The 27,111-nt window shown below is 36.7% G+C and overlaps 2 protein-coding genes across 2 annotated transcripts in view; one reads left to right on the forward strand and one right to left on the reverse strand.

Moving 5' to 3' along the window:
- Positions 1–1,784: 1,784 nt before the first annotated feature.
- LOC127450711 (interferon kappa-like) lies at positions 1,785–5,429 on the reverse strand. The gene is made up of 7 exons (XM_051715007.1): positions 5,083–5,429; positions 4,883–4,983; positions 3,395–3,453; positions 3,052–3,120; positions 2,610–2,759; positions 2,444–2,518; positions 1,785–2,337 (listed from the first exon to the last, which is right to left on the reverse strand). The coding sequence occupies exons 1-7, from the start codon at positions 5,151–5,153 to the stop codon at positions 2,236–2,238; spliced, it is 627 nt and encodes a 208-aa protein (XP_051570967.1). The 5' UTR covers positions 5,154–5,429; the 3' UTR covers positions 1,785–2,235.
- An 11,444-nt stretch (positions 5,430–16,873) lies between these two features.
- Positions 16,874–27,111, forward strand: part of LOC127450873 (rho GTPase-activating protein 27-like) — a 46,593-nt gene continuing 36,355 nt past the window's right edge. Inside the window, exons 1-2 of the mRNA XM_051715314.1 lie at positions 16,874–17,157; positions 24,287–25,208. Of these exons, the coding sequence (XP_051571274.1) occupies positions 24,357–25,208 (852 nt within the window). The 5' untranslated portion in view covers positions 16,874–17,157; positions 24,287–24,356. The remainder of the gene's footprint in view (positions 17,158–24,286; positions 25,209–27,111) is intronic.

Raw genomic sequence — 27,111 nt, forward strand, 5'->3', positions numbered from 1 at the left:
TTGATGAAACACTCACATTTTGCTAGTTAATTTAGATGATTATTAGCCACCAAGGTGTTTCTATCCATTCCTCAGGTGCATCAGTAGCAGGTATATTAATGACTCTTCTAATAAATTCAGTATCTATGTGTGTATCAAATGCTCAACAATGGCGGCTTTACAAAGAATCCTATAGCTTGAGCACAGAAGGTGATGCAGAAGTCAGGTAGTGTATATAAATGCCTACATAAGGACAAATTTCTCCCCACTTGACTATCTATCTGATGATGACATCATAAGAAAATTCTGGGTTCCAAGGACCAAGATCCTTGAATTGCTGCAGGTTGTGAAACCACACCTTCACTGGGCCACAAGAAGAAATACTCCTTAAGTCCAGCAGTGCAGTTCTTAGCTGCACTGCATTATTGTGCTCTGGGAAGTTTTATGGAGGTGGTTGGTGATGGCCTTAAGTCTTATGTCAGCAAGGTTGTGAAAGCTTTGCTGTTACAGCTTATGAACACCACACTGACTTCCCCCAAAACTCCTCAAATGCAGTCATGGAAATTTGTTCAACTTCTTGAGGAGGAGAGGGGGTCATGCTGGTGCTGATGATGATGAAGATACTGCTGCTACTGATGATGATGATCCACTGAACCCACATCAAGGCAGAATGCATCCTGCAGGAGCAGAACTCAGAGAACATTTAATTCAGAAAATGTTTGGTTACTTTTTTTTTTTTTTTTTTTTTTTCATTTTTAAATACAGTTTGGTTACTTTATTTTCTATTATTTCATCTAACATAACTTGTGTTAATAAACATTTTGTGTAATTTCCTACCTTGGTCTATGTTTTTTTCCCCTGCAAACATTAATTGAAAGACTACTGCAAAAATATTGAGAATAGTTAGGCGTCTAGAATGGTGTCGAGATTTAGGCAAAGATATAATAGAAGATGAATGGCAGAAAATCTGCTTTAAATCCCAAACTCAGAACATTAATAAAAAATAAAAAAAATAACTACTACAGTATAAATGGATTGTGAGAGTATATAACACCTGAATTATTACATAAATGTAATTCCAATATTTTTGATCACTGTGTAAAATGTAATACAGAGAAAGGGACTATATTTCACTAAAGAAATGCCCCCTAATTCAAATGTTTTTGGAAAAAGGTGTTAAATTGTTAATCTGTGGTGTTAAAACAAAATACATATCTCTAAATGTCCTAAGATTTGTACACTTAAATTTTTCCAGTGACATCCACCCTAACTGTAAATAAACTGTTAATCTTCGGTTTATTACAAGCAAAATTAATGATTGCTAGACTGGAGAAATACAGATAGCCCTAATATGAAGCAATGGATACAAGAGTTGTCTCAATGTTTGTCTTTGGGAAAGCTTAAATATGTTGTTAAAGGCAAACCTGGAAAGTTGATCAAAATATGGAACCCTTTTATAACTTTCTTGAAGGAATCTGATTCATATAGTTCTATTTTATTATCTTATATTGCTCTATTATTGTCTTTTGATGTCATTTCAAATTAAATTCATAAAATCACACACACACACACACACATATATATATATATAGACTTTCAAAAATGACAATACCCAAATATTCACTATAAAGTGAAATGTTTTTTCAACTTGTACCAGTCTCCCCTAATGAATATTGAAATATAATAGAAAATCAAACTGAGAAGCAGCGTGAATTTTTATTAATTGTAAACAGTGATAAAGTGGCACATTTATTCACACATTTATTTATTTATTTGCAAAGAAATGCATACATTCATTTGGTCTGTAGGTTACATTCGACGTGTAAACAGAATTCCTTAATAGTACTGTCTCATTTACATTAGAGTTATTCATTCATTTGTACATATAATAATAATCACATTCATTCATTTTAACCACAGCGTCTTTTAAATGTGAATAAGTCAAGCAGAAGCAACCCAGGTATATGTGCTTTGTAATTCTAAAGACAAACAAAAGTGTTTCTGCTATCTATTTTAGAGTTTTAATGCTTTCCATGGTAAAATAGGCATATAGCTTAGTTGTTATGTGAAACAAATGTGTTTCTAGCTAGCATAAAAAGCAATTAACTCAATCATTTGGAAATTAATTCCTATTTCATTTCATTCGTTCAAGTTTACCAAATAGACTTACAAATGGTGCAAATGGGAAATAATAAGATTAAAGTATTAATATATTAACAACACATTTGGTTGTATTTACCACATGTATAGGCTACTCTATTTAATATGTCTCTTTCTATAAACTGTAATTTTGTAAAAGTGGTCCATGACGCCCAAAATCTCATTGCGCACAACCTCCCAAGCGCACATGTTGAAATTCTGAGGGAAAGAAAATTACACTGTTATTCAATGCTAACATGAACAATGAAGATACAAATGCAAGCACAACTTGTGGTTATTGTCTTTAACTAAATAAGTCTTTCACCTGCTGTGAGAGAAAATGATTGAGCTGCCTGAAATTCTTGACCAACGGCTTAAGTTCAGAACTCATCATCGGCATCTGGACATTAACAAATATTCTGTTATTAACAGTTGAAAATTCTGGACTTTGAAGATTAGATGTTGCCTCAGCCCCAAGCGTAAGTACTTACAGAATTTTCATGAGATTTTGTTTGCCCATTGAGGAGTTCCCTTAGATGCAAGAGCTCAGTGGGATTCCAATGGCTGTAGATTGTGTTCTTCTTGAAGAGCTCAAAGGTAGATTTAAATGAGAGCTTCAGCGCTGGATGAATTTCCTGTCCCTTTCCACATGGAAAAAAAAAACCTAATTATTCAGTCAAACAATGAATCCCAGACGCATCACTGAGAATGGGTGCATACTTCTGGAGATCATTCCTTCCTGCAGAGTTCATTTCTTAAATAAAAAAAAACAAACAAACAAAAAAAAAAACCACCTGAACCTGCAAATCAAGTTCTTTGGTTATCACAGCTGCGTTTAAGTAGGGTTGGAATAAAACTATGCAAGAATTGAACTCCAGAATTAGAATGTGCAGTTACACCCCTTATACTCTGTTTTAGTATGTTGATGTTTACCATTTTGGGAAGGCTCGAGAATAGATCAAAATTTGTATTTTCCACTTCGAGTCGACATGCTTTTGGGCCCTGTGGGAAAGAAAGGATGTTGATGTTTAGGATGTGTTCTTCAACAGTAGCATCGCTATTGTCAATGCAATTACTTTACTCCACTAAATTGAGTACATTTTTATTTAGGCCCACATACAATAGATTAATGTAGCTACCAGAGCAAAGCAGATCATGTTGTGGAGAGTGCAAAAATGACACGAAAAGTGCTAAATGAAAAGACAGACAGACAGACAGACAGACAGATAGATAGAATTCAAATCGATAAAAGTAGATTATATTAGTTTATTCTCACCAGTGAATGGAGAAGGTTGATGGTTTCTGACAAAATCATGCTCTTCCTGGTAATTGACTCTACAAATATGGTCGGTAAAAGGATAAGCCACAGGAAGGTTCTCATTATGGTTTTGTATTGACAGCGGTACAGCGTCCAGTAAACATTCAAACGATATGAAGACAAGTTCATGATAAGACACTGGATACACGTAGCCTACAATATTTGCATTCCCTGTAGGAGGACAGCGCGGGAAGCACAATCTTATTAGTCGTGGAATTTTTTATAAGGAGAAAATGAAAGAATCACGTCACGTGCTTCTTTTCATCTTAGTGGACGTTCGTTGTCTCACCTTGAAAATACGAGTGACTGGCTATTGTCTTTGCAATTTACTTATCTGAGTCGAAAAGGGACTTTCATAAACACTATAGGCTCTAGAACGAAACTTACCAATAGTAAAACACGTGCAACTAGTTAATATATATATATATATTATTATTATTATTATTATTATTATTATTATTATTATTATTATTATTATTATTATTGCTATTGCTATTATTATTATTTTTTATCTAGATTTTCCGACGTTTTCCATTTTATGTAAAGGTTAGTTTCTTTGGACAAAATCTTGCATTAATATTGTAGCGTCTGTTCTTTGGCCAAAAAACAAACAAAAACAAAACAAAACAAAAAAAAAACTTCTAATGAATTGTAACACCTTGCCAGCTAACCAAATTACGTGGCCATTACTTAACTGCAACTTAATATGTTGAACAAACTTCGTTGTGGCAACGTAACTGATTACGTTGTGACATCCGGAAAAATTTAATTCCTGGATTCGTAGCCGCAACGTAACTTTGGAACGGTGCCAGTATTGTAACCTAATTTATGTCCTCATTTCCCCAACATTAATTTAAAGGCTATTTAAACAGTTGTGCGTATGAATAACGAATGCAGACTCAAAGTTAATGCACTTCATTTATTTTGACAGAGAATAGAGAAAAAGATGCAACAGTACAAGTAACTGAGACCTATTGCCAAAGAATTGCAACGAAATTACAAGGCTAAATTTATTTTGTACTTAGACCAGTTTAACACCTAATGCCTTGAATTACATTTGTTAATTTAAAGCAATTTTAAGGATATATAAAAATGGTTAATGACTTCATTAAAATATAATCTTCAGAAGATCTACATATTTTTTCAATAAATATTTATATTAAATTATAGCAAAAATGTAAAATTAATCAGTTAGCAAAAAATTAACAATTAAAAATTAATAGATAGATAGATAGATAGATTCACATTTATTTTATATTATGTATAAATGTATTTTAACAAATAGCATCAAACATATTTACATACATAAAAGCTTATCCTGGACACTTCCGTTATACACATTTGGCATAATGTTAGCGGACATTTCAGGCGATTAAAGCTGCTAAATAATCACAGATTAAAAAATATTAACAGAACTTCAGCTAGAAGGTAATGATGTTACTTAACCAATCTGATGTGGTTGTTGAACTTTGACCCGGAGGTGCAGCTGCTGTCTTCTGCAGTTTGGGGTTGGTCCGGTTGCCATGGCAACTCCACTGCTAACAGTACTATATAATGGTAAAAAAAAAAAAAAAGCTTTACACACAATATTTCAGTACATTTTTAATAAAAGTCGTTTATTTGCTGTGAAGTAATATGTGTTTTACCTCAGAAAAACGAACTCTCCTGTCAGACGAGGCAGAAGTAAAAAAAGGACCTCAGAAATACGCGTTGTCATGTTTATCTGCTGTCAGACGAGTTTATGTCAGGCTTTGTGTAAATATAGAAATATTCTAATGTTATTTTCATAACTTAAGACATTTTTATATTGTGTTGTGAAATAAAAATTGTCTTACCTCAGAAAAACAGACGGTCTAGTCAGACGCATTTCCGTTGTGCGCGCGCTCAGTTCAGATGACGCGCGAGCAAGAGTTCAGGTGGAGGCGCGTGCTGTTATATTACAGTATGTATTGTGTCTTTACCATCCATCACTATATTAAAAGATAATTTTTTATGCGTATCATGTTAAATATGTTTTAAATTTGCGAAAAGTAACGCATTTTATCTTCAAATAGATTAAATTTTTCTATGTTGCGACTGGAGGCGTTTTATACATTTAAAATAGCAAATTAGTGATCATAACACATTGTAAAGTTATTGTGGTTTCAATTTGTTATTGTGTAATATTTAGGCCTTGATTTATGTTCACCCAAGGCGAACGAAGCCGGCGTTTATACTATGCGCGACGTCGTTTTAAAATGAGTTCGTTTAGGGTGATGTCACAGTGTTTAACATGTTGCAGCCACAAGTAAAGCGAATAATGCAGTCCATGCTCTGTGGACTGCCGCATTAGCGCTGTGTGGCTTCTTTGCTTTATTAAACTTGTCATGGAGCCCCTTCAGCTTTTATAAACTCCAATCTCTCTCTACTCATTTGTCGTGGCCGCGCTGTCACTGTAGAATTTGTGTTGCAAATCATGTAAAAAAAGTATAGGCTACTTTCACACAATCTCTAAGTGACGGGCTTCAAAGTTATCCATTTTAACAACAACAACCTAGGTAACAGCTCCTCAGCGGGCACGCGCTATTGTAAATAAAAAGCATCACGTCCAAACCACGCCCACGAATACCAGCCGCTCTCTTGGTTCAAGAATTTCCAGTTTCAGAGATGTGCGCCAACAGGAGAAATCTCACCAAACGAACAGCTTGGGAGAACAAAAACGTCACTGCATTTCGTCATCATTTGTAGGCGAACTAAGCGAAGCCTGTAAGTATAAATTATCCTTTAGGGTGATGTAATCAAAACGTTTGTGTACTGGTTATGTCATAATTTGGCAGGATGTCGATTAAGCATTGTTTCCGCCTTTGTTGACTTGTTTGTCACTTTCATTTTCTATAATATGAGACCAGGAGCTTCAGCAGGGGCGGACTGGCCATCGGGAGAACCGGGATTTTCCCAAAGGGCCAGCTGCAATAAGCTGAAATGGGCAGCCGCATTATGCAGAGCGTTTCTACAGTTTCTTACAGTTTCTATGTAAAATCCCGGGCCGATTTCTCTTCCCAGTCTGCCCCTGAGCTTCAGTAATTCCATCATGCATGTTATAGCTTAGATTATGATGCAATGTTGGTGTTTGTATGAAGTGTAGTTCAGAGTGGGTGTGGGATGTGAGATGGGGCCTTTCAAATCTGCAGTACATTAAGGTCGTCAGCCAGTTGTTGGTTCCCCACAGGGTTGGGGGTAGGAGTCCTGTAATTCGTAAGTTGTTTCATGCCACTCCACACTGATCACTGATGGGTCGTTAGCTGAAAACATGTTTTTCAGCTTCTCAGAGTATCTTCTTTTAGCCACTCTGATTCCCTTATTCAGTGTGTTCCTGTTTACATCATGATAGCGCTGCGGATGGCCGCCTCGTCGTGGAGCGCTTCTATTGTTTTGTTGTTTTTGTTTGTTTGTCCTGTGTTTAGTAATCTTTTTCCAGTCAGTTTTACCAGAGACGAATTCTGAACATTCGACAGCATATACCAGTCAATCTTTTCCCGGATTTTGAATATTCGGACGCTTTGTTTGATATTTTAGTCGGAGGCGCGACTGTGTTGTTTAAACGCACTATGAGACGCAGGCGAGGGAGACGAGCAGGCGCGCTGGTCAAGCTCCGTCGGCATGGCTTTCGAACAATGCTGCCGAGCATTCATCTTGCGAATCTCCGCTCTCTCCCTAACAAAACACACGAACTACATCTTCTCACCTGCACAAACAAGGACTTTTCAACCTCTGCTGCCTTGTGCTTCACAGAATCCTGGCTGAGTGAAACCATTCCGGACAGCAGTTCGGAAGCGGATCACATTGCGGAGTTAACGGGGAAAACGAGAGGCAGTGGAACATGCTTTTACATCAATGAATGTTGGTGTACAGATGTAACAATGTTAAAGAAGATGTGCTGTCCTAATTTGGAAGCGCTCTTTATTAACTGTAAGCCTTTCTACTCGCCGCAGGAGTTTTCCTCGTTTATTCTGGTGAGTGTGTATATCGCACCAAACGCGTGTTTGAACACAGTGCTGCAACAGCTGGTTGATCAAATCACAGACACAGAACAACAATACCCAGACTCAGTTATTATTATTCTTGGGATTTTAACAAAGCAAACCTCACACGTGAACTGCCCAAATAAAAACAGCACATTACATGCCCAACCAGAGACAGAAATATACTGGATCACTGCTACACAACAATAAAGGATGCATATCGCTCTGTTCCTAGAGCAGCTTTGGGACTCTCTGATCACTGTCTGGTTCATCTTCTTCCAACCTACAGACAGAAATTAAAATCTGCTAAGCCTGTATTAAGGACTGTAAAGAGATGGACCAACGAAGCAGATCTGGAACTACAAGCCTGCTTTGACTGCACTGATTGGAGTGTTTTTGAGGCTGCAGTCACAGACCTGGACGAGCTCACAGATACTTTTACATCATATATCAGTTTCTGTGAGGATATGTGCATTCCTACTAGGACTTATTTAACATTTAACAATGACAAACCATGGTTTACAGTGGAACTCAGGTAGCTTCGTCAGGCCAAAGAGGATGCTTACAGAGTTGGGGATAAAGTCTTGTACAATCAGGCCAGGAACACACTGAATAAGGGAATCAGAGTGGCTAAAAGAAGATACTCTGAGAAGCTGAAAAACAAGTTTTCAGCTAACAACCCTACATCAGTGTGGAGTGGCATGAAACAACTTACAATTACAGGACTCCTACCCCCAACCCTGTAGGGAACCAACAACTGGCTGACGACCTTAATGTGTTCTACTGCAGATTTGAAAGGCCCAATCTCACACCCCACACCCACTCTGACCTTCACTTCACACAAACACCAACACCTCCTGCAAACCCCCTCCTCCCCCTCCTGCTACTCAACCTGCACTTAAGATCTGTGAAGATGATGTGTGAGCCACGCCTTTTGAAAACAAAGGATAAGGAAAGCACAGGGCCCAGATGGCGTTTCACCTGCATGTCTTAGATCCTGTGCTAACCAGCTGGCCCCATCTTCACACAGATCTTCAATAGATCATTGGAGCAGTGTGAAGTCCCATGCTGCTTCAAATGTTCCACTATCATCCCCATCCCAAAGAAACCAAAAATCACAGGACTTAATGACTACAAACCTGTCGCCCTGACGTCTGTAGTCATGAAGTCATTTGAGAGACTGGTGTTGGCCCACCTGAAGGACATCACTGGACCCTTTCTAGATCCCCTTCAATTTGCTTATCGAGCAAACAGGTCTGTGGATGATGCAGTCAACATGGGATTGCATCATATCCTGCAACATCTGGACAGACCAGGGACATATGCAAGGATCCTTTTTGTGGACTTCAGTTCGGCTTTCAACACCACTATCCCAGCTATTCTCCGGACTAAATTACACCAACTCTCTGTTCCTACGTCTATCTGTCAGTGGATTACCAGCTTTCTGATAGACAGGCAGCAGCTTGTGAGACAGGAGAAATTCACTGCCAGCACCTGTACAATCAGCACTGGTGCCCCCCAGGGATGTGTGCTCTCCCCACTACTCTTCTCCCTCTACACCAACGACTGCATCGCCAAGGACCCCTCTGTCAAGCTCCTGAAGTTTGCAGACGACATGAAATCAGACATCAGAAGACTACAAAGGACAGTTCAGACTGCTGAGATGATTATTGGTTGCCCCCTGCCCCCCCTTCAAGAACTATATACTTCCAGAGTGAGGAAAAAGGCTGGAAAAATCACTCTGGACCCCACTCACCCTGCCCACTACCTTTTTGAACTGTTTCTTTCTGGCCGACGCTTCAGAGCTCTGAGCACCAGAACCGTCAGGCACAGGAACAGATTTTTCCCCCATGCTATCCATCTCATGAACAGTTAAAACTGCCCCTTTGAGCAATAAGTAATGTGCAATACACAGCTTAATCTTTTTATATTATCCAACACATCCTACCTCTTCTGCCATTACATTCCCTTGCACTGTACATAACCGATTTGTATTTAGATTTGCACTACGTAGGTGTACGTGTGTGTGTATGTATGTATGTATATGTATGTATATATATTCATATATGTGTATATGTGTATATATGTGTATATGTATGAATATGTATGTGTGTATGTGTATGTATGTGTGTGTATATGTATGTATGTATATATGTATATAGTCTATTGTGTATTCTATATATACTTTTTTTCTTTTCAATATTTATCTATTTTTTATTCAATTTTAATTATTTTTTAAAAGTCTTGTTGCTGTTTTTGTATTGTTGTGAACTGGAAGCTCTTGTCACCAAGACAAATTCCTAGTATGTGTAAGCATACGTGGCAATAAAGCTCAATCTGATTCTCCATTCTGATTCTGATGGAGCTTTCCATAATTTCTAAAAAAAAAAAAAGAAAAGAAGAAAAAAAAAAAAGAAGTGGTGGTTGATTGAGATGCTAAACAACAGGGCATGAATCTAGGAACAATCCCTGGTAGTGTGAATCAAGCTGTGCTTCATGGTTGATATCCTTAAAAATAAAGTTTTATATATATATATATATATATATATATATATATATAAATTGCCTACAGCATGAAGCATTTATCGTTTTAAAAGCATTGTAGTTCACCAAGTTGCCAATCTCATTGTTCTCTCTGGAAATTCATCCCAAAATGCCATGCAGTCACAATTTCTTATCCTAATTTAGAAAACATAAACCATTCATCTTGAAGGGCCAAAACATGAAGACGGGTTGCTGTTTCCAAATAATAACAGTGAGTTTATGATTGGCTATAGCTTATGATTTCTTGTAAGCTATTAAATGTAACATGACACACGGATGTTGTTTTTAAGTGAAAAGGAGCTTTATGAATATGTCTAATAATAATAATAATAATAATAATAATAATAATAATAAATGTAGGCCTAATTTAACGAATTAAATAGCTACAGTAGACATGAAGATTAAAATAAAGATTTTTGATCAACCTTTTTCTGTAAACAATAATACAAAATATATATATATATATATTTTTCAAATAAAACATCTACCAGTAACATGCAACCTTAAGTATTTTACATCAATTTGATTTGTCAGGTGCATATTTGTTTAAGTGCCCTACAGAATAGAAATGAATGTTTCAAGGTTAAAGAGTTTCAATCTTAAATACAGGCTAAAATATATATACTGTATATATATTTTTAAAGTGTGAGTGGGTCAGCGGCTACATCGGTAGGGGGCAGCCAAACACTGACTGTTAAACGATGAAGTCTGTTTGATTTGTATCATTACAGTTGGCATATGCTCATGAGAAACTGTATTCTTGGAAATAAATAAAATAGCATTTAAAAAAAAAAAAAAAACATTTTATTTATTGTTTTTGTCACTTTCATTTTTGTGTTATTAAGTGCCTATTCACGAACACCTAAAGTAATAACCTACTCCTAAAGTATAAGAACCAGTAATTTTTTTTTTTTTTTTTTTTTTTTTCAGGCCAATTTACTATTCGCTAGGTCTCGTCTTGTGCTTATGACCTCAACTAAATCTTAAAGAGATGGTTCACCCCCCAAAAATAAAATTCTGTCACCATTGCAACCTCATCCATGTTCTTCCAAACCTCTATAACTTAAAGCAATAGTTCACCCAAAAATGAAATTTCCCTCATCATTTACTCACCCTCTTGCCATCCCAGATGTGTATGACTTTCTTTCTTCTGCAGAACACAAACAATGATTTTTAGAAGAGAATTTAAGCTCTGTTGGTCCATATAATGCAAGTGAATGGGTACCAAAATTTTGAAGCGCCAAAAGCACATAAAGGCATCCTAAAAGTAATCCATATGACTCAAGTGGTTAAATCCATGTCTTTGGAAGCGATATGATAAGTGTGGTTGAGAAACAGATCAATATTTAATTCCTTTTTTTACAATCAATCCCCACTTTCACATTCTTCTTTTATTTTGGACGATTTGCATTCTTCGTGCATATCGCCAAATGTTTTTCATTCAGTGGTTGACAGCCGTATTATTAAGCATGTTATTGGAGGGTTTAAAGGCAGAAATGTGATGCTTTAAAGTTAATAAAAGCACTTACATTAATTCTCCTGTTAAAACATAGCATATTATTTGTTCAGTAAAGCTGTTTAAATAGTTTTACAGTCATTTTAAAGTTTTAGGGTTTTTACAGTGGTATATGCCGTCATGGCACCAAAGTTGTAAACTTTACACAGAAAAGGTTAGAAAGAGATTTTATAACTCTAAAATCATGTTGACACGCATATTGTTTATGTTTTGTGGCTATACTGTTGAAATAGTATTTTAATGTTTACAGATTGGCCCCATTCACTTCCATTGTAAGTGCCTCAATGTAGCCTTGATTTTTGCTTTTTTTTAAAGAAAAGGAGGGAGTCAATATATATATATATATATATATTTTTTTTTTTTTTTTTTTTTTTTTTTTGTAATCAACATTATGCCACAAATGCTGTTGACTGAGCTTAACTTGTATTGAACCCAGAATATTCCCTTAAAGATGTGCTTCAAGTGTATCCATTTGAGTTAACATTATTTCATAATTATGTTCCTTGTCACCTGTAGTCTCAGTCATGTGATCTGCTGTTTATTTTTTTTTTATTTTTATTTCACCCATCATGACTAAACTTTCCGGTGACCTGATTTGTTGACTAGGCCCAAAACAGCTTTAACCACATAGTAACACTGCAGAAAGTTAGACTGACAGTTCATATCACCATCTACTGGGCAGGGAGGAGAATTTATAGTAAAAAAAAAAAGGACTTAAATATTGATCTGTTTCTCACCCACACCTGTCATATCGCTTCTGAAGATATGGATTTAACCACTGTCATATGGATTACTTTTATGCTGCCTTTATGTGCTTTTTGGAGCTTATAATGTTAAATTTTTGGTACTTATTGAAACTACAGTGCTGAGCTATTCTTCTAAAAATCTTTGTTTGTGTTCAGCAGAAGAAAGAAAGTCTAGGATGGCATGAAGGTGAGTAAATGGTGAGAGAAATTTCATTTTTAGGTGAACTATCCCTTTAAGGAGCTTTTGGGGATGTTAGGGATTGAGAGCCTCAGTCACCATTCACTTTCATTGCATCATTTTTCCCATTCAATGAAAGTAAATTGTGTCTGAGGCTAACATTCTTCCTAACATTTTTTGTTCCATGGAAGAAAGAAAGTCAAATGGGTTGGAGGTACATTGTAAGTTGGAGTAAATGATGAGAGACTTTTCATTTTCGTTTCATTAAGATCTTATGAGTACTTGAGAAATGTAATTTTCTACCTCGGTGGTGTTCAATGAATTAAAATAGACTGACAGCCTAAACATGCTTCATACCATAACATGTCAGAGCCTCCCTTGCATTTTGCTAGATTCCTGAGTATCTGCTGTGCTACCTCAAAGGGGAAGAAAAAAATCACAGACACTGATTACTGAGACATGCACACACTTGTTCAAGAGTTCATTAGATTTGCTCGCCACCTGCCTCTGTGATGTGGCTGCTGTCTCAGTACATCCTGTGATATACACAATCCAAAGCTCACATACACACTATACCTGTCTTTCAATCCAGAGTGTGTTTGGGGCAAGGACATGTGAATCTTCGGTAGGAAATGAGATAGTTTGAGTAGAGGAAACATTTTGTGGCTGCACTCACTGAACAGGAAAGAGGGGGGTTCCTTTCAGAGGATGAAGAACAGGGAGGACTGCAGGGAGAGAGAGAGAGAAAGACATAGATGAGATGAATGTTTCAATGCAGATCAAGTTATTTTTGTTCACTTTCAAAAACTGAAACATCCTGTTTAGGTTTAATAGGGTTAAACCTGTTAACTTGCCCCATGACAAGGAGGGACCCAAACCTTGTTCAGATTTACTGTGCGATGTTTTCATTTCCTTATTTAATATTGAAAAACTGCAGTATTTATTACTTGAAATAAACTGTAGGACTCAAGCTTCAATATTTGACCACTGTTTTACAGATCTATCTGTTACTTGCTCTCTATTACAGCAGATTTAAAGAAAACAATTCCAGCAGAAAAGCAGACTTTTTCATGGTTTTGACTTATTGATCAATAATAGCGACTTTACGATCAAACTGATCTTCGTCAATGAATGGGAATAATATAACACTGCATGGATCTATCTCTTATAAAAAATATTTGTATGCAATTAAATTGATCACTTTCCAAAACATTTAAGCTTTTCTAACTATTCTTCTTTATGACTTTATTTCAGTTTGACTTTTGGACAACAAACCCCTTGTCTGTATCACTTCTTTCAAAAGAGATCACAATTAATCATGTAGTTCAAAGAGTCCATTTACTGCAAAAAAAATTTAAGTTTGGGTGTAACATTTTTTGAAGTTGTGTTTAAAAAGGGGGGTTAACAAGCTCATCCCTGAATAGTTTTTTACACTGATAAGATTGAGCTTTTTCAAACAACACAAATGATATCATCTAACATTATGCTCTTTCTTTTGACTGAAATGACATCATAATTTCAATTTCAAACACCCATCCAAAACACTAAGACACAAAAGCACTCAAAAACACTGAAACTCAAAAACATGGCATCATGAAAACATCACATAATAATAATTTCTTACAAATTTATTTCAGTTTATTTTATTATTATTCCTCATCCTGTGGAATTATTTAATATATATATATATTTCTTGGAATTCCTAAGAAACTAAGGAATAATTCTGAGGCCACATCCACACTAATATGTTTTCGTTTGAAAACATAATTTTTTGTTTTTCTTATCATTATTGTTTTCCAAAGTATCCTGTAATGGAGAGTGTTTTCTAAAAATCCTGTTAAATTTATGGTAAAAAACTGGCAGCTGTGGTTGCCAGAAATTCACCATAAAAAAAAAAAAAATACGCTAACCACATTTCAGGCTTTACGGGATTTAAATTTGATGCCTGTATATTTTCCAGTGCATTACCATTGTTTATATTTTTTAATGATAAACTTGATACATTAACCTTCTGAAACTGTAAAAATCAGCTTTTCACTTTACAATGTATTGTTAATCACCGTATAATTACAGAAGGACACATGATGACATGAAGTTCATCAGTAGTGGCTCTTCCAAGAGCAATAACTAATAAATATGTAGAGACAGTGCTCAGTGTCACTCACACAAACACTAAACACCATCAGGATAACACATGTGAAATTAAAATAATGTAATAAACATTAACTAAACTACATCAAATATAACACAGAACACCCCAATGCACATAAATGATATTAAAAATAAGAACATATCTATTCCCATAAAATATAATGAAATGTAATAGGTCACTCAGAGAATTCTGGGAACACCCGATTATTGTTTTTTACCGTAATTTTAACAATAATTTACCATAAAAAGTACATGTACTCTCTTGTTAAACATAATATACATTTTTACCATTAAGTATACGGGAAAATCATCCTTTTTTGCATCAAAATTTTACCATAAAACTATATGTGTTGTCTTTTTAAATATATTAAAACATTTTTACCATATATTTTAAGGGAACTACCCATTAACCAATTAAAGTTTTTTTACCATAGCATTTTTACAGTCTTTTACTTTTAAAATTACGGACATTTTTTATAGTGGGAAAATGTCATTCTAGTGTGGATGAGAGTAAACGTTAATGAAATCAGTGCGTTTTCAATTGAAAACATATAGTGGATGTGACCTTAGGACTTTCTACATGACAGATATCACACCTGTCTTTTTGATGGCCCCAGGATCTGTAAACAGCGAAAAAGAGTCAGGGGAGCCAACGTTTTTATTTTTTTGTGGCTATTAATCATTTCGCACGTTTAGGATTGATGACGTTGATTTTGCTGATACTGTATGCTGATGTTAACAAATGGCATATGTTACCTTTAATCACCTAAGTAAATTATATAAAGAATTTAATTTGATTTTAGTCTTTTTAAGTAACATTTAACATTTCACACTTCACACACTTTGCTCCCAACAATGTTAAAGCCATTGACATCACACTGTCCACTGTGTGTTCACTAAACAATGTTGAGTAAACAGAGCATGGTTTTATGGCCTAACTACAGCGGATTCATCTCTGTATCTTAATAAAACTTAATTTCCACCTTTTTTTTTTTTTTTTTTTTTACAGGAAAGTACAACACACTGAAAACTGAATGTTACATCACTGAAAGTACGGAGTCCAAAGGCAATGGTACATTTTCACGTGCCCCACCTATTATGCACAATCTTTAATTATTTATTTATTTATTTTGCAGGGTGGAGCATGTTATGATGCTGACACATCTGAGGTTAACCCCTTTGGTTCCTCTTTGGTTCCTCCTCAATGTTCAGTACTAGTTATCTTTAGAGGTTGTTCAGTTCTGTGCAGTCTAAAACTGATCAGAGGTTGTGCTAAGTGGAAGGGAGGGGAAAAACCACCAGAGCCCAAATGGGTGTGAATGAACCACTGTGTGTTATTCATAGAAGCAGCAAGAAGAACTTTTGCGATATCTTATGTTTTTCATTCAGTGGTTGACAGTCATTTTATTAAGCATGTTATTGGAGGGTTTAAAGGCAGAAATGTGAAGCTTTAAAGTTAATAAAAGCACTTACATTAATTCTCCTGTTAAAACTTAGCATATTATTTGTTCAGTAAAGCTGTTTAAATAGTTTTACAGTCATTTGAAAGTTTTAGGGTTTTTATAGCGGTATACGTCGTCATGGCACCGAAGTTGTAAACTTTACACAGAAAAGGTTAGTAAGAGATTTTATCACTCTAAAATCATGTTGACACGCATATTGTTTATGTTTTGTGGCTATACTGTTGAAATAGTATTTTAATGTTTACAGATTGGCCCCATTCACTTCCATTGTAAGTGCCTCAATGTAGCCTTGATTTTTGCTTTTATTAAAGAAAAGGAGGGAGTCAATATATATATAATTTTTTTTTTTTTTTTTTTTTTTTTTTTGTGGTAATCAACATTATGCCACAAATGCTGTTGACTGAGCTTAACTTGTATTGAACCCAGAATATTCCCTTAAAGATGTGATTCAAGTCTATCCATTTGAGTTAACATTATTTCATTGTTAAGTTCCTTGTCACCTGTAGGCTCAGTCATGTGATCTGCTGTTTATTTTTTTATTTTTTTATTTCACCCATCATGACTAAACTTTCCGGCGATCTGATTTGTTGACAAAGCCCAAAACACAAAACGAATAGTGCATTGTGCTGCTTGGCTAGTGGTGAAGAAAAAACACAATATAATTATGAAGCTTTTCTTCTTAATTATTCATTTGAACATAATCTCATCTCTCTCTCTCTCTCTTCCTGTTGCAAACTGTCTCACTCTTCTGAAGCTGTGATGTGTATTCTTGAACAGGAAATGAATGCAGACAGAGGAGGCAGGCAAGCTGAAACTGGCACAAAGCTCTAGCATGTATACACACCCACCCACATTCAAGCATACATACATTAAACACAGAGACACGTACTGGCCCTGAGTGACAACTGTCAGGGCTGGAACTTTGAGCTTTAGGTGGAACAACAAAGTGGGTGAAAGATCGAAGCCTGTCTAAGACATTAAGAGGAGTGAGCTTCTAGGGAAGGAAAATAGATTTAAAGAAAAGAGAAGAAAAAAAGGAGACTGTGCTACAAATGTAACTTGAACGAGAAGAGAACAAGACAGACGTGTGGAGAGGATGGCGCTCATATCTCCCCTCAGCAGGTACATTTTTGGAATACTGCAAGTTCTATGAATTCAGCTACTTAAGATGTACGCAGTAATCATTCTATCCTACTTTGCACTTTTAAGGGACAAATTTGTCCATTTCATTTTGTTCTGTATGACTGTTTTCTTTAAAGTTATTTGTTTGAAATACCTACGACAATTACCTTCCTCTTTCCTCTGTCTTCTTGCATGACAAACAGCTGTTTGCCTACATAAATAGCACAACTTGTTGCAGTTTCAATAGAGAAGCCACACTGCTTTGAAACCACAATGAGCAGTCTTACACCATTTAGACCAGAAAATCAGTGCATAATGTGATCAGTGCTTGATATTCAGTGTTTTATGCGCTCAAATAAGTGACAATGATATAGTTTACTTGGATGTCACATGTTGATTCACCTGATTGCAACTGTCAGTGCTCAAGCTGATTGGTGAAATGCAGATAAAATAAATGTCAGTATCACTTTCCAAATCTGGTAAACCAGCTTCATGTAGTCAATGGAAGCTGTGAAGAATGGTACAAATTTTCATTGTTGGTATCATTAAGGCATCCCTTATTTTAGACTTAGAGAAGCATGTTTTAAAACATTTTGTTGATGAGTGTAGACTTTACAGAGAGCGAGAGTGCTCTTTCTGCATTCCTGAGGTGACTGGACCGGTGGGTGTGGGTGTGAAGGAAAACTGGAACACCACAGATCTGGTCCAGCTCTCCGAGTGCATTCCAGAGAGGATCTCAGTTTTGCCTCCAGTCTTTGCTTCGTACACACCTCAGAATAACCGTTCTGACTTTCTCAGGTCACTGCTTCATTTTGGTTAAAATCTGAAAGTAAAGCAGGTTTTGTTTGAAATTAAACTTTACTTGCAAATATTTGAACTTTACACATGTAGATTGGTTAACTTTTGGTTAATTGGTTCTCTAATTTGAGATTTAAAGGGTTAGATTGCCCATAAATTAAAATGTTATCATTTACTTACCCTAATGTTGTTCCAAACCCATATGATTTTCATTCTTCCATGGAACACAAAAGGAAAATGTTCTTTTCCATGTTACAGTAAAAAGGTTCCATGTAACAGGCTGGTGATTTATTTCATCAAACTCCAAAAAGATTAAAAAAAAAAAGCCACCATAAAGTAGTTGTAATGATGGCTGGCAGTAACAATGACAGGCAGACAAAGACGAGATGATGTGAAGAACCCAAGTGCAGTTTAATACAAACGTGAAATCCAAAAAACAGTAAATCCAAACGTAAACGTAAACATAAACATGGACTGGACGTTACACCAACAATGTTACATTAACAATACCTGCCAAGAGACAATAGCAAACATAAGGGCTTAAATACACAGACATGGGTAACAAGTAAACAAGACAACCAATCACAAGACTGAACTAATAATAAGACAATGAACCATGAACCAATGACATAACAAGACTGATAATGAGATAAGACAACGAACCAATGAAAACAAGACACATGAACATGGAGGGGAACAGGATATCACATGACCAGGAACACATGAGAAAACAGGAAATCACATGACATGAAATCACATGACCTGAACAAGAACTAAACTTAAAAATAAAAGACATGAAAACAAGAACAAAACACATAAATGTGACAGTAGTCCATATGATTGACCAACATGATCACTCAGTTAGTCTGCATATTGTTTTCAATAGTTCCAGTACCCTAGGATCGCAACATTATGCCAACTCATCAACAAACACCATGTCATATCAGACATTTTTGCATTGGGTACAGCATGTTTACCATCCCTTGGTGCGACTGGATGCATGTTACATCAGCAGTGTAGGAGATCGGGGTTCAGCTCCCGCATTAAAACCAGGAAGTAATTGCGTTCACATAATCAGTGACAAGCGTGATTCAGAGGTTACATTTTTCCCTCTGACATTTAGGTTTAGGGTTGGGAGGCACAGTTTATAAAACAAGCATTCCAACTCACTGTATTACAGCCTAAGTAGCTAAAAACAACTCACTTCACAACTCGCTTTTAGAGCCCTCTCTGTGGACAATACACGTGCCCATATGCCCAACAACACCTACCGCTTTGGCTACTGAGAGCAGTGTTTTGCATTTTGGTAAGCACAGACTGATTTCAACTAAAGAAAAGTCAACCTACTTTTTCATATTTTACAGTGAGATCAGTCTGGATTTATGCACTACATTCCACATCATCTAAAGCCATATGATAGGTTTGTGTAGTGACAGACAGAAATCGAAGTCATTATTTTCTGAAAATTTCCCCTTCCACCATAGTTCTCAAAGCTTATTTATGCTTGGGTTCAATCTGGCGCAATGTCTTGAATGCACACAAGTGCAAATGAGATTTAAAAACTGCAGTGGTGGGGGAGAGTTTCAATAAAAAATTAATTTTGGTCTGTTCATCACATAAAGCTACCGTGGGTGAACGACTCCTTTAAAATTGCATGTACATAATATTGCAAGCACATTCTCAAATACAATGTGTAACAAAGAAGATAATGGGGGAAATCACCTTTGGGATTTTAAATGTTTTATTTTTTGGAGTCCATATTTCGTACCTGACTCATAACCCAACGAAAGGCTATGAAAGGCATGCAACGACTCTTCAAAAATAATGGGGATGTTAAAGACCTTGAACAGTCAGAACAGATAGCAGGAGGTAACATGTTAGGACAGCCAGCCTTAAATCTAATTTTAAAGATGGCCGGCTGCTAGGCTGAGTGAACACATCACATGCAGACCTATTTTCCCCCATCGTGAACATCCTGTGAGAGAAGCAGACAACATAGCAAGGTCAAAGCAAGCCAGGCTAGAGAAAAACAAAGCGTTTCCGTGTTTAAACAGTGGCTGAATGGGAACAGCCTCCTCCAATTGTTCTACACTAGCAGCCATTTTCATTTGGAAGGACACCCCCTCCTCCCTAAATACAGCTTGTGCAGAAGGTGTTTTTTTTTTTTTTTTTTTTTAAACGCTACAACATGATGAATCATGCATTGTTGTTTCTGTAATTTTTGCACTGCTGCTGCTCAAATGCAAGAAGCATCACTCAAGGGTTCAAAAGTCGTCAAACAGGTTCTGGCTCTCCCTTACAAAGTTGAACAATTTGTGATACATACATTAACTGTCCAGTCTGAGATTGATGTTGGCATAACTGCATATCAGTGTGGATTAGGTACAGTATATTCCCAGAGCCAAATGTATCACTGTGCTTTTGGCCACTCCATATTTGACTTGGGCAATATGTGTTGATAGACCACAAGGCTGCCATTCCTCTCGATCCATTGCCACCCCCTGGTTTATGAATCGAGAAAGTGGTCTGGGCTTCTGTTTACTTACATATGTAAGGAAGGGCAGCTCTGCCTGTATTCAGATTCTCTTGGTGAACTTTTTCCAAGTGTATAGGGGTGGCGTCCCTCGTCTGTCTCGCTGCAAACATGTCTTTGCTTGTCAAAAAATATCGGCTGATGTTGTTTTGGCAAGAGACTGATAAAGTCTCAGTTTTTTTCTTTGCCTTATTTTTCTGTTGCATGACAAAGGAGAGTATTACTAATGTTGTGATGTAGGATGGTGCTGCACATCAATCAGTTTAAGGGATAGTTCACCTAAAATTTAATTTCTGTATTCATTTACTCCAGACCTGACTTACTTTCTCCCTTGGAACACAAAGGGAGATGTTAGGTACAATGACAGTCTCAGTCATCATTTGCATCCATTGCATGTAAAAAAAAACAAACAAAAAAAATGAAAAAAAGATACAATAACATTTGAATGGCTACTGAGGCAGTCATTCTGCCTAATATCTCCTTGTGTGTTCCACGTAAGAAATAAAGTCATGCATATTTGGGATAACATGAGGGTAAATGATGACACAATTTTCCATTTTGCTTGACCAATACTTTTTAAATGTACAGTTATTAAATTAAATTTGATCATAGTTTAAATGTAATTGTTTCAGTTTTCATTATAGTTCTGTAAAGTCTGATGGTTTTTAAAGTTTCTCAAACACTGTACAGTACATTTAGGGGCCATCCGTTGCTGTGTTTCTCTCTCCACCAAACACTTAATATCTTTCTTTTTTATGCTCTTTGTGTTTCCTTTCTTTCTTTAGTCTGTTACTGCAGAAGGCAGACTGCCAGGCTTGTCCATCCCAAGTCTCATATAGGTTGGTTTTATCTGCAACTCACTCTCATAGGCAGAAGCTTTGAAATAACATCAGGTCTGACAAGAAATTTGAGCGAGACACACTTTGACAGTTAGCTTTACATGCTTCTGTTAAGTCTACTGACCCTTACATTGCAGTGATTAAAAAAATAAATAAAAAGGCCCACACATAATATGCACCCACAGAACCATACAGAATTTGATAGCTGTTCATTCACAAAGTTCTATATAGTCATCACTCCTTGAATGTTCACTTGTTAAATATTTTGATTATGCTCTCAGCTACAATTTAACAGATTTTACCATTTAAATGAATATACAAAATATACACCTAACAATATAGCTAAAGGCCATCATTAGGTATGATGTGCCTTGATTTTTTGTGTCATAACTGTTACTATATTTTTTTTATTACAGCATGAATATCAGCATCCTGGAACTGTCAGTTCTGTAATATGGGAAATTACACTTCTAACCACAATAGTTGGACAAATATGGATTTAGAACCCATAAATACTAATACACTTTTGCACAATAGAGAGACTAGCAAAACCTATCCAGTTTTTCATATTTATGACATTTCATTTACTCCTTTTCTAACCTTTCTAAGCTCCTTTCTAAGCTTCTCTGTGTCTAAACATAAATACATATTCCAAAAACCTTTGAACCATATAGTATTTGTTGCAAGCTAGGCCAAAATAGATATAATATGATCTGGTGTCTGATTAAGGCACCACAGAGCACATGCCTCTAAATTTTGGTTTGGAATCAGTTCTGTGGTTAAAGATAAAATGACTATTTAAAAGCACTTGGAGAATTGTTTGATTGCAGAAGAATGCCTGCTGTGATTTGACACAGCTTCAAACAACTACAACAAATTGGATGCTTAAAAAGAGCATGGCATTTCAGGGAATTGGAACATTGCATCTTAGCTTAACAAGTTCTTGAGCAAGAGCTAAGGGAATCAAAAAAGTGGAATAAGGCTAAGGAGGAAGGAGAACATTTCCAGTCCAAGTTCTGTTGGGCCTTAGTGTATTCTGGCTGGTGCTTTTTCATGTTTCTGATAGAAGCTGCTCTTTTTTTCAGTACAATCAGTACTTACAAATGGCATACGGTATGCAATATGACCATCAACAGAACTCATATAAAACATAGAATAGATTAAATTCAGCCATCAGGTTATGCTGTTCCTGACAGCAGCAGTAGGTCTTCCTGTCTCTCTCTATGCAACAGACAAGCAAGAGGAAGGAAGTCTTTTAAAGGAGCCACCACAAAAAACAAGTTGGTGTGAAACTAGGGGTCATTAAGTAATAATAAAAAAAGTTGCAAATGTTATATTTGCATTAGAATTAGGGAAATACATCACCACTCCAGTGTTTTGAAATGTCAGTGACATAGTTTTCTGTCTATAACTTGATATCTGAGATCTCTGAGGTGCATTTCTATAGAATTCGCGGACAGTCAAACCCAGATAGCACTTTGATTACTAACACTAGGCTGCTATCTGTCTTCCGTATTACAGCTAGCTTCCCTTAAAGGCTGCAGTCAAACAGCACACCAAAGATTAACAAGTGATAGCAACAGTCTAGCAAACATTAAACAACCACTCTTGCGTCAAGGGTGAATCTCTTTAAGTGCACTGAGTACTGAATAAACAGATAGACGGTCAGTCAATATAATCACTTCAACATTCTCGTCAAACTTTATCAAAAAGTGTAAAGGATGGTATTTCTCTTGGCACATGCAATATATAACATACCTTGTCAAGTCATTTAATTCCGGAATGAGTCTGGAAGTACCATTGTGGTAAGGACTGCATTTATGCATTTACTAAATCTATTTAATTTAAACTTAAATTTTGTGGTTTAGCTAGGACTTCATTCATACTGTACATCTGGATTACTAGAACCCACCAAAATTATAGTAATCTAACTTGAGTGACTTTGTGGGTCATGCTAGATTGGTTGTTTCAGTTCATTGATCTAAACTACAGTATGGCATTTAGCCTCAGTTATCGGTCCATATGAGTATACCTCACCACATTTGCCTATCTCCAATTCCCAGAGGTTAAATATCAGCTGTTGACAAAAGGTGTGGGTATGAGATTGCCGCTGTTAACTCAAAATGATTTGTGGTATTGGAATGTGATACTGTGATGTAATGAATTACTGTGATCGTTATTGCACTGTGCGATGCAAAATGCATCATCAACATTGTCATTATAGAATTAGCAGTGACTGAATCTTAGGAATACAACTGCTACTGCTACTGAAGAATTTCAACATTTCTTAAGTTAATGCACCATCATGAGATAACTAATTATACAGTCTTAAAGGGATAGTTCACCTAAATAATGAAAATTCTATGATCATTTAATCACCCTCATTTTGTTCCAAACTAACATGACTTTTCTTCTTCTTCTGTGGAACAACCAAAAGGAGATGATCGCCATTCACTTTCACTGTACGGAAGAAAGATTCAATGAAAGTGAATAGTGACTAAGGCTAAAATTCTGTCTAACTTCACCTTTTGTGTATTCCATAGAAGAAAGAAATTTCATATATGTTTGAAAAAATTATGAAGGTGTGTAAATGATGACAGATCATTTAAGGGTAAGGGATTCTGTTGGGTGGATGGTTTCAGGTCCTTTTGAAAAATGCTTGAGGTGAAAAGTAACATTATGTTTACCAGTGACAATTCTAGATTCTCTTCTCATGCAGAAGGATCACTGAATCTCAGTTTATTAGAATCAGGCTTGTTTTGCAAAGTCAAACAACATTCAGAACAGCTGGATGGTTAGAGAGGTCAGCCAGAGTGCCATGTAGTTTTTGTATTTGTAGAGCAGGTGTTCTTTGCCCTATGAATAAAGGAGCCCTTGCATGTTCTTAATTTCTTTCAATAATCTTTGTCTTTTGGTCTTATTGCTTTTAATAATCCTCTCATTTGTTTTCTACTCTCAGGAGGGCCTTTGTTGAGCCTTGATTCCTGCTTGTCGGGTGACGCCTTTCCCTCAAGGAGTGCAAGGGGTAAATGGCTGAGACTGGCAAGATGACATCCTTACACAGTCTGGGCTTGGTATTGGTGGAATTTGAGTATGAATACCAGGGCCGGGACGGTCACAAGGTGTCCATTAAACCCAACGAGCGCTACATCCTCCTGGCCAAAACCAATGATCATTGGTGGCATGTGTGCAAAGATGAACATGCCAAGCCATTTTATATCCCTGCTAAATATGTAAAAGAGCTTCCACCCAACATACCTTCACCTCTGGACTTCAGAGAGCCACCATGCCCTGATCTGACACCTGCTGTGCCTGACCTGGCAGAGGTCCGCAAATTGGATGAGGTGACAATTAGACTACGTTCTAAAGGGAATTATCATAAAACGGAAAATCGAATGTCGACTTTTGGTGTCCCTTTGGATTTACACGAGCCCCCTTCTTACAAGTGTGGTGGACCTCCAGACTCTGTCATATCCCTGCTTACGGTTTCTGCCTCAGACTCGTCGCAGCAGAAGAAGAGGATGAGTCATGCGACCAGTCTGTTCTTTGGCTCTCGTAGCACTCCAGCTGAAACAGTGCCTGATAAGTTCAGAGTGCCCAGCTTCAGCCCGGCCGACCCTCTTCATAGACCTATCCCGGTCAAACCTCTGGAGCTCCCTGTCTTCAAAAACACAACAGAAACCAAGTCTCACAGGAAGTCACCAGAGCCCGAATCCCCAATTGAGCCTGAAAGTGAAAGCTCCAGTTCAGAACCACTGCCATCACCAGACTCAGAGAATATTTATGAATCCATATCGGATCTGAATCTAGACGAGTTGATACTGACTGACAAAGCACCAACAGGATTGCCAAATGCACCAGGCTCGCCCCCAAAGATAAAGGTACAGTGTTATACGAATACGCACACCTATACCTGGGATACCTCACACAGTAAAATTATATTACGTGGTTCCTCATTGCAGCATTATTGTGCACAAGTTGCAGATGCACCACGGACCTCTCTATGCCACTTAATGCAAGTTTAATTTTCCAAAACAGATGCATTTTTTAAGGTTAATGCTCTATCGAGTTTTAAATCAACAAAACCGACCTCCCTACCCTAAACCTAACTGATATTATCATAAAAAGCAAATGTGAGATGAAAAACAGATGAGTTTTTGAAGATTAATGCTCTATAGAGTTTCAACGTAACCGACCTCTTTACCCTAAACATTAGTTAAACCCAGCTGATTGTGCCATAAAAAGGAAATGTGAGATGAAAAACGCAATTGCTGAAGCAACCACATCATTTTGTGGTGCTTCTATGGCTATGTTCAGACTGTCAGTCCAAGTCTGATTTTGTGTATCCGATAGGAATCCAACCTTCATGACTGACTGTCCGCACAGTGTATCGCAAATGATTAGATCTGATATGTGTGTCCCGTAGCTATCTTCATTTTCTGGCATTTCTGCATTGGTTGCTATAGCAATGACGTTGCGTCAGTATGCAAAAAAACAACATGGAGGGGAATGAAATAGAGATTTTAGCTTATAACATGGCAATGTGTAGCTGCGGCACTGGACTATGCCTTATGAGGCAGTGGCAGAGACGGAGGAGGCTGGCATCTCTGCAGGTATCATAGTTCAAAGCAGTGTGTGGTTCAGACAGACAAGCAGTGACTGGTGGACTCGTGTGGTAGCCATTTTTATGAAACTATGTGGCTGTCGAACTTCAGAATGCATGCATGAAGATTCCATAAATAATATTCTTAACTAGACCTACACTCTGACACCACACAGCTTATTTCCACCACCACTGCCAGCATGTTTCCTGCAACAATGTGTGACGTAGAACATGTCTTTGCGTAGCGTGAACAAGTGACATACGGCAAAAAGTGTATTTGAAAAAATGTGTTTCATGTGATTTGTTGCCATTCAGACTTGCTAAATATGACTGGATTCCACAAATCGGATTTGGAATGACAGTCTGAACATAACCTATGACACTTTCTGTTCACGTTTCGACTCACGTGCTTCGCTGAACTCATACCCCTACCATTTAAGCTACCCGCAATTTGATCGCGCCCCAAGAAGCTTGTAAATGTATTTGGTTATGTAATGCAAATGTTAAAATGTATCGCCTGACAAGTCAGAGTAAAAGTTTTAAAATGTCTTAAGAGGCATAACAGGCAAAAAAATATGTGTTTATGATGATCTGTTACTTTACTCGTGATTTGTGTGATAGGGAATGAAAGTCATTGTTCACCAGGAAAGTGCCACGATACGGACAGTACAATGAGGCAAGCCAAAATAATTTTGCAAAAATATATGTATAGTGACGTGATTCTATGAGACCAGCTGATAAAGACAGACAGGCACAGGTAATAGACAAACACACACAGATTTAGCCAAACATTTAAACAGTTAAAGAAAGCATGGATCTAATTTGAAAACAGTGAAAGGGTTAAGTCTAATGGATTAGTCTGCTGACAGAAATGACAAGGAGAACTTAACATTTTCAAATCCTGTTCATGGCATTGGTTACCTTTACAAAATTTCACATTTCACAGTTCCTTAAACTGTACACTCAATTCTGTACAGACAGGAACTATTTCTGATAGGTAAAGATGGGACCAATCTTTTCAACCCAGTTTGTCTACCATTATACATTCACAAAAACTTAATTGAAGTTTAGCATGCAAACACTGTGAAACTATTTTATATATTTATATACTATTTATATTTCATAGGGAGCATAAGAATTAGCTTGAATGGAAAGTAATTTAATTGTATAGAGATTTCAGA

Source organism: Myxocyprinus asiaticus, chromosome 13, assembly GCF_019703515.2.
Source record: "Myxocyprinus asiaticus isolate MX2 ecotype Aquarium Trade chromosome 13, UBuf_Myxa_2, whole genome shotgun sequence".
Taxonomy (NCBI): Eukaryota; Metazoa; Chordata; class Actinopteri; order Cypriniformes; family Catostomidae; genus Myxocyprinus; species Myxocyprinus asiaticus.

Bases quoted from the DNA above. Each gene is read 5' to 3' on its own strand.
- LOC127450711 (XM_051715007.1), bottom strand. From the start codon at position 5,153: ATGACAACGCGTATTTCTGAGGTCCTTTTTTTACTTCTGCCTCGTCTG. The intron at 3,121-3,394 runs GTGAGAATAAAC...TCTTTCCCACAG, and splicing joins TCAACCTTCTCCATTCACTG to GGCCCAAAAGCATGTCGACT. The intron at 2,519-2,609 runs GTAAGTACTTAC...GTTAATGTCCAG, and splicing joins CAAAATCTCATGAAAATTCT to ATGCCGATGATGAGTTCTGA.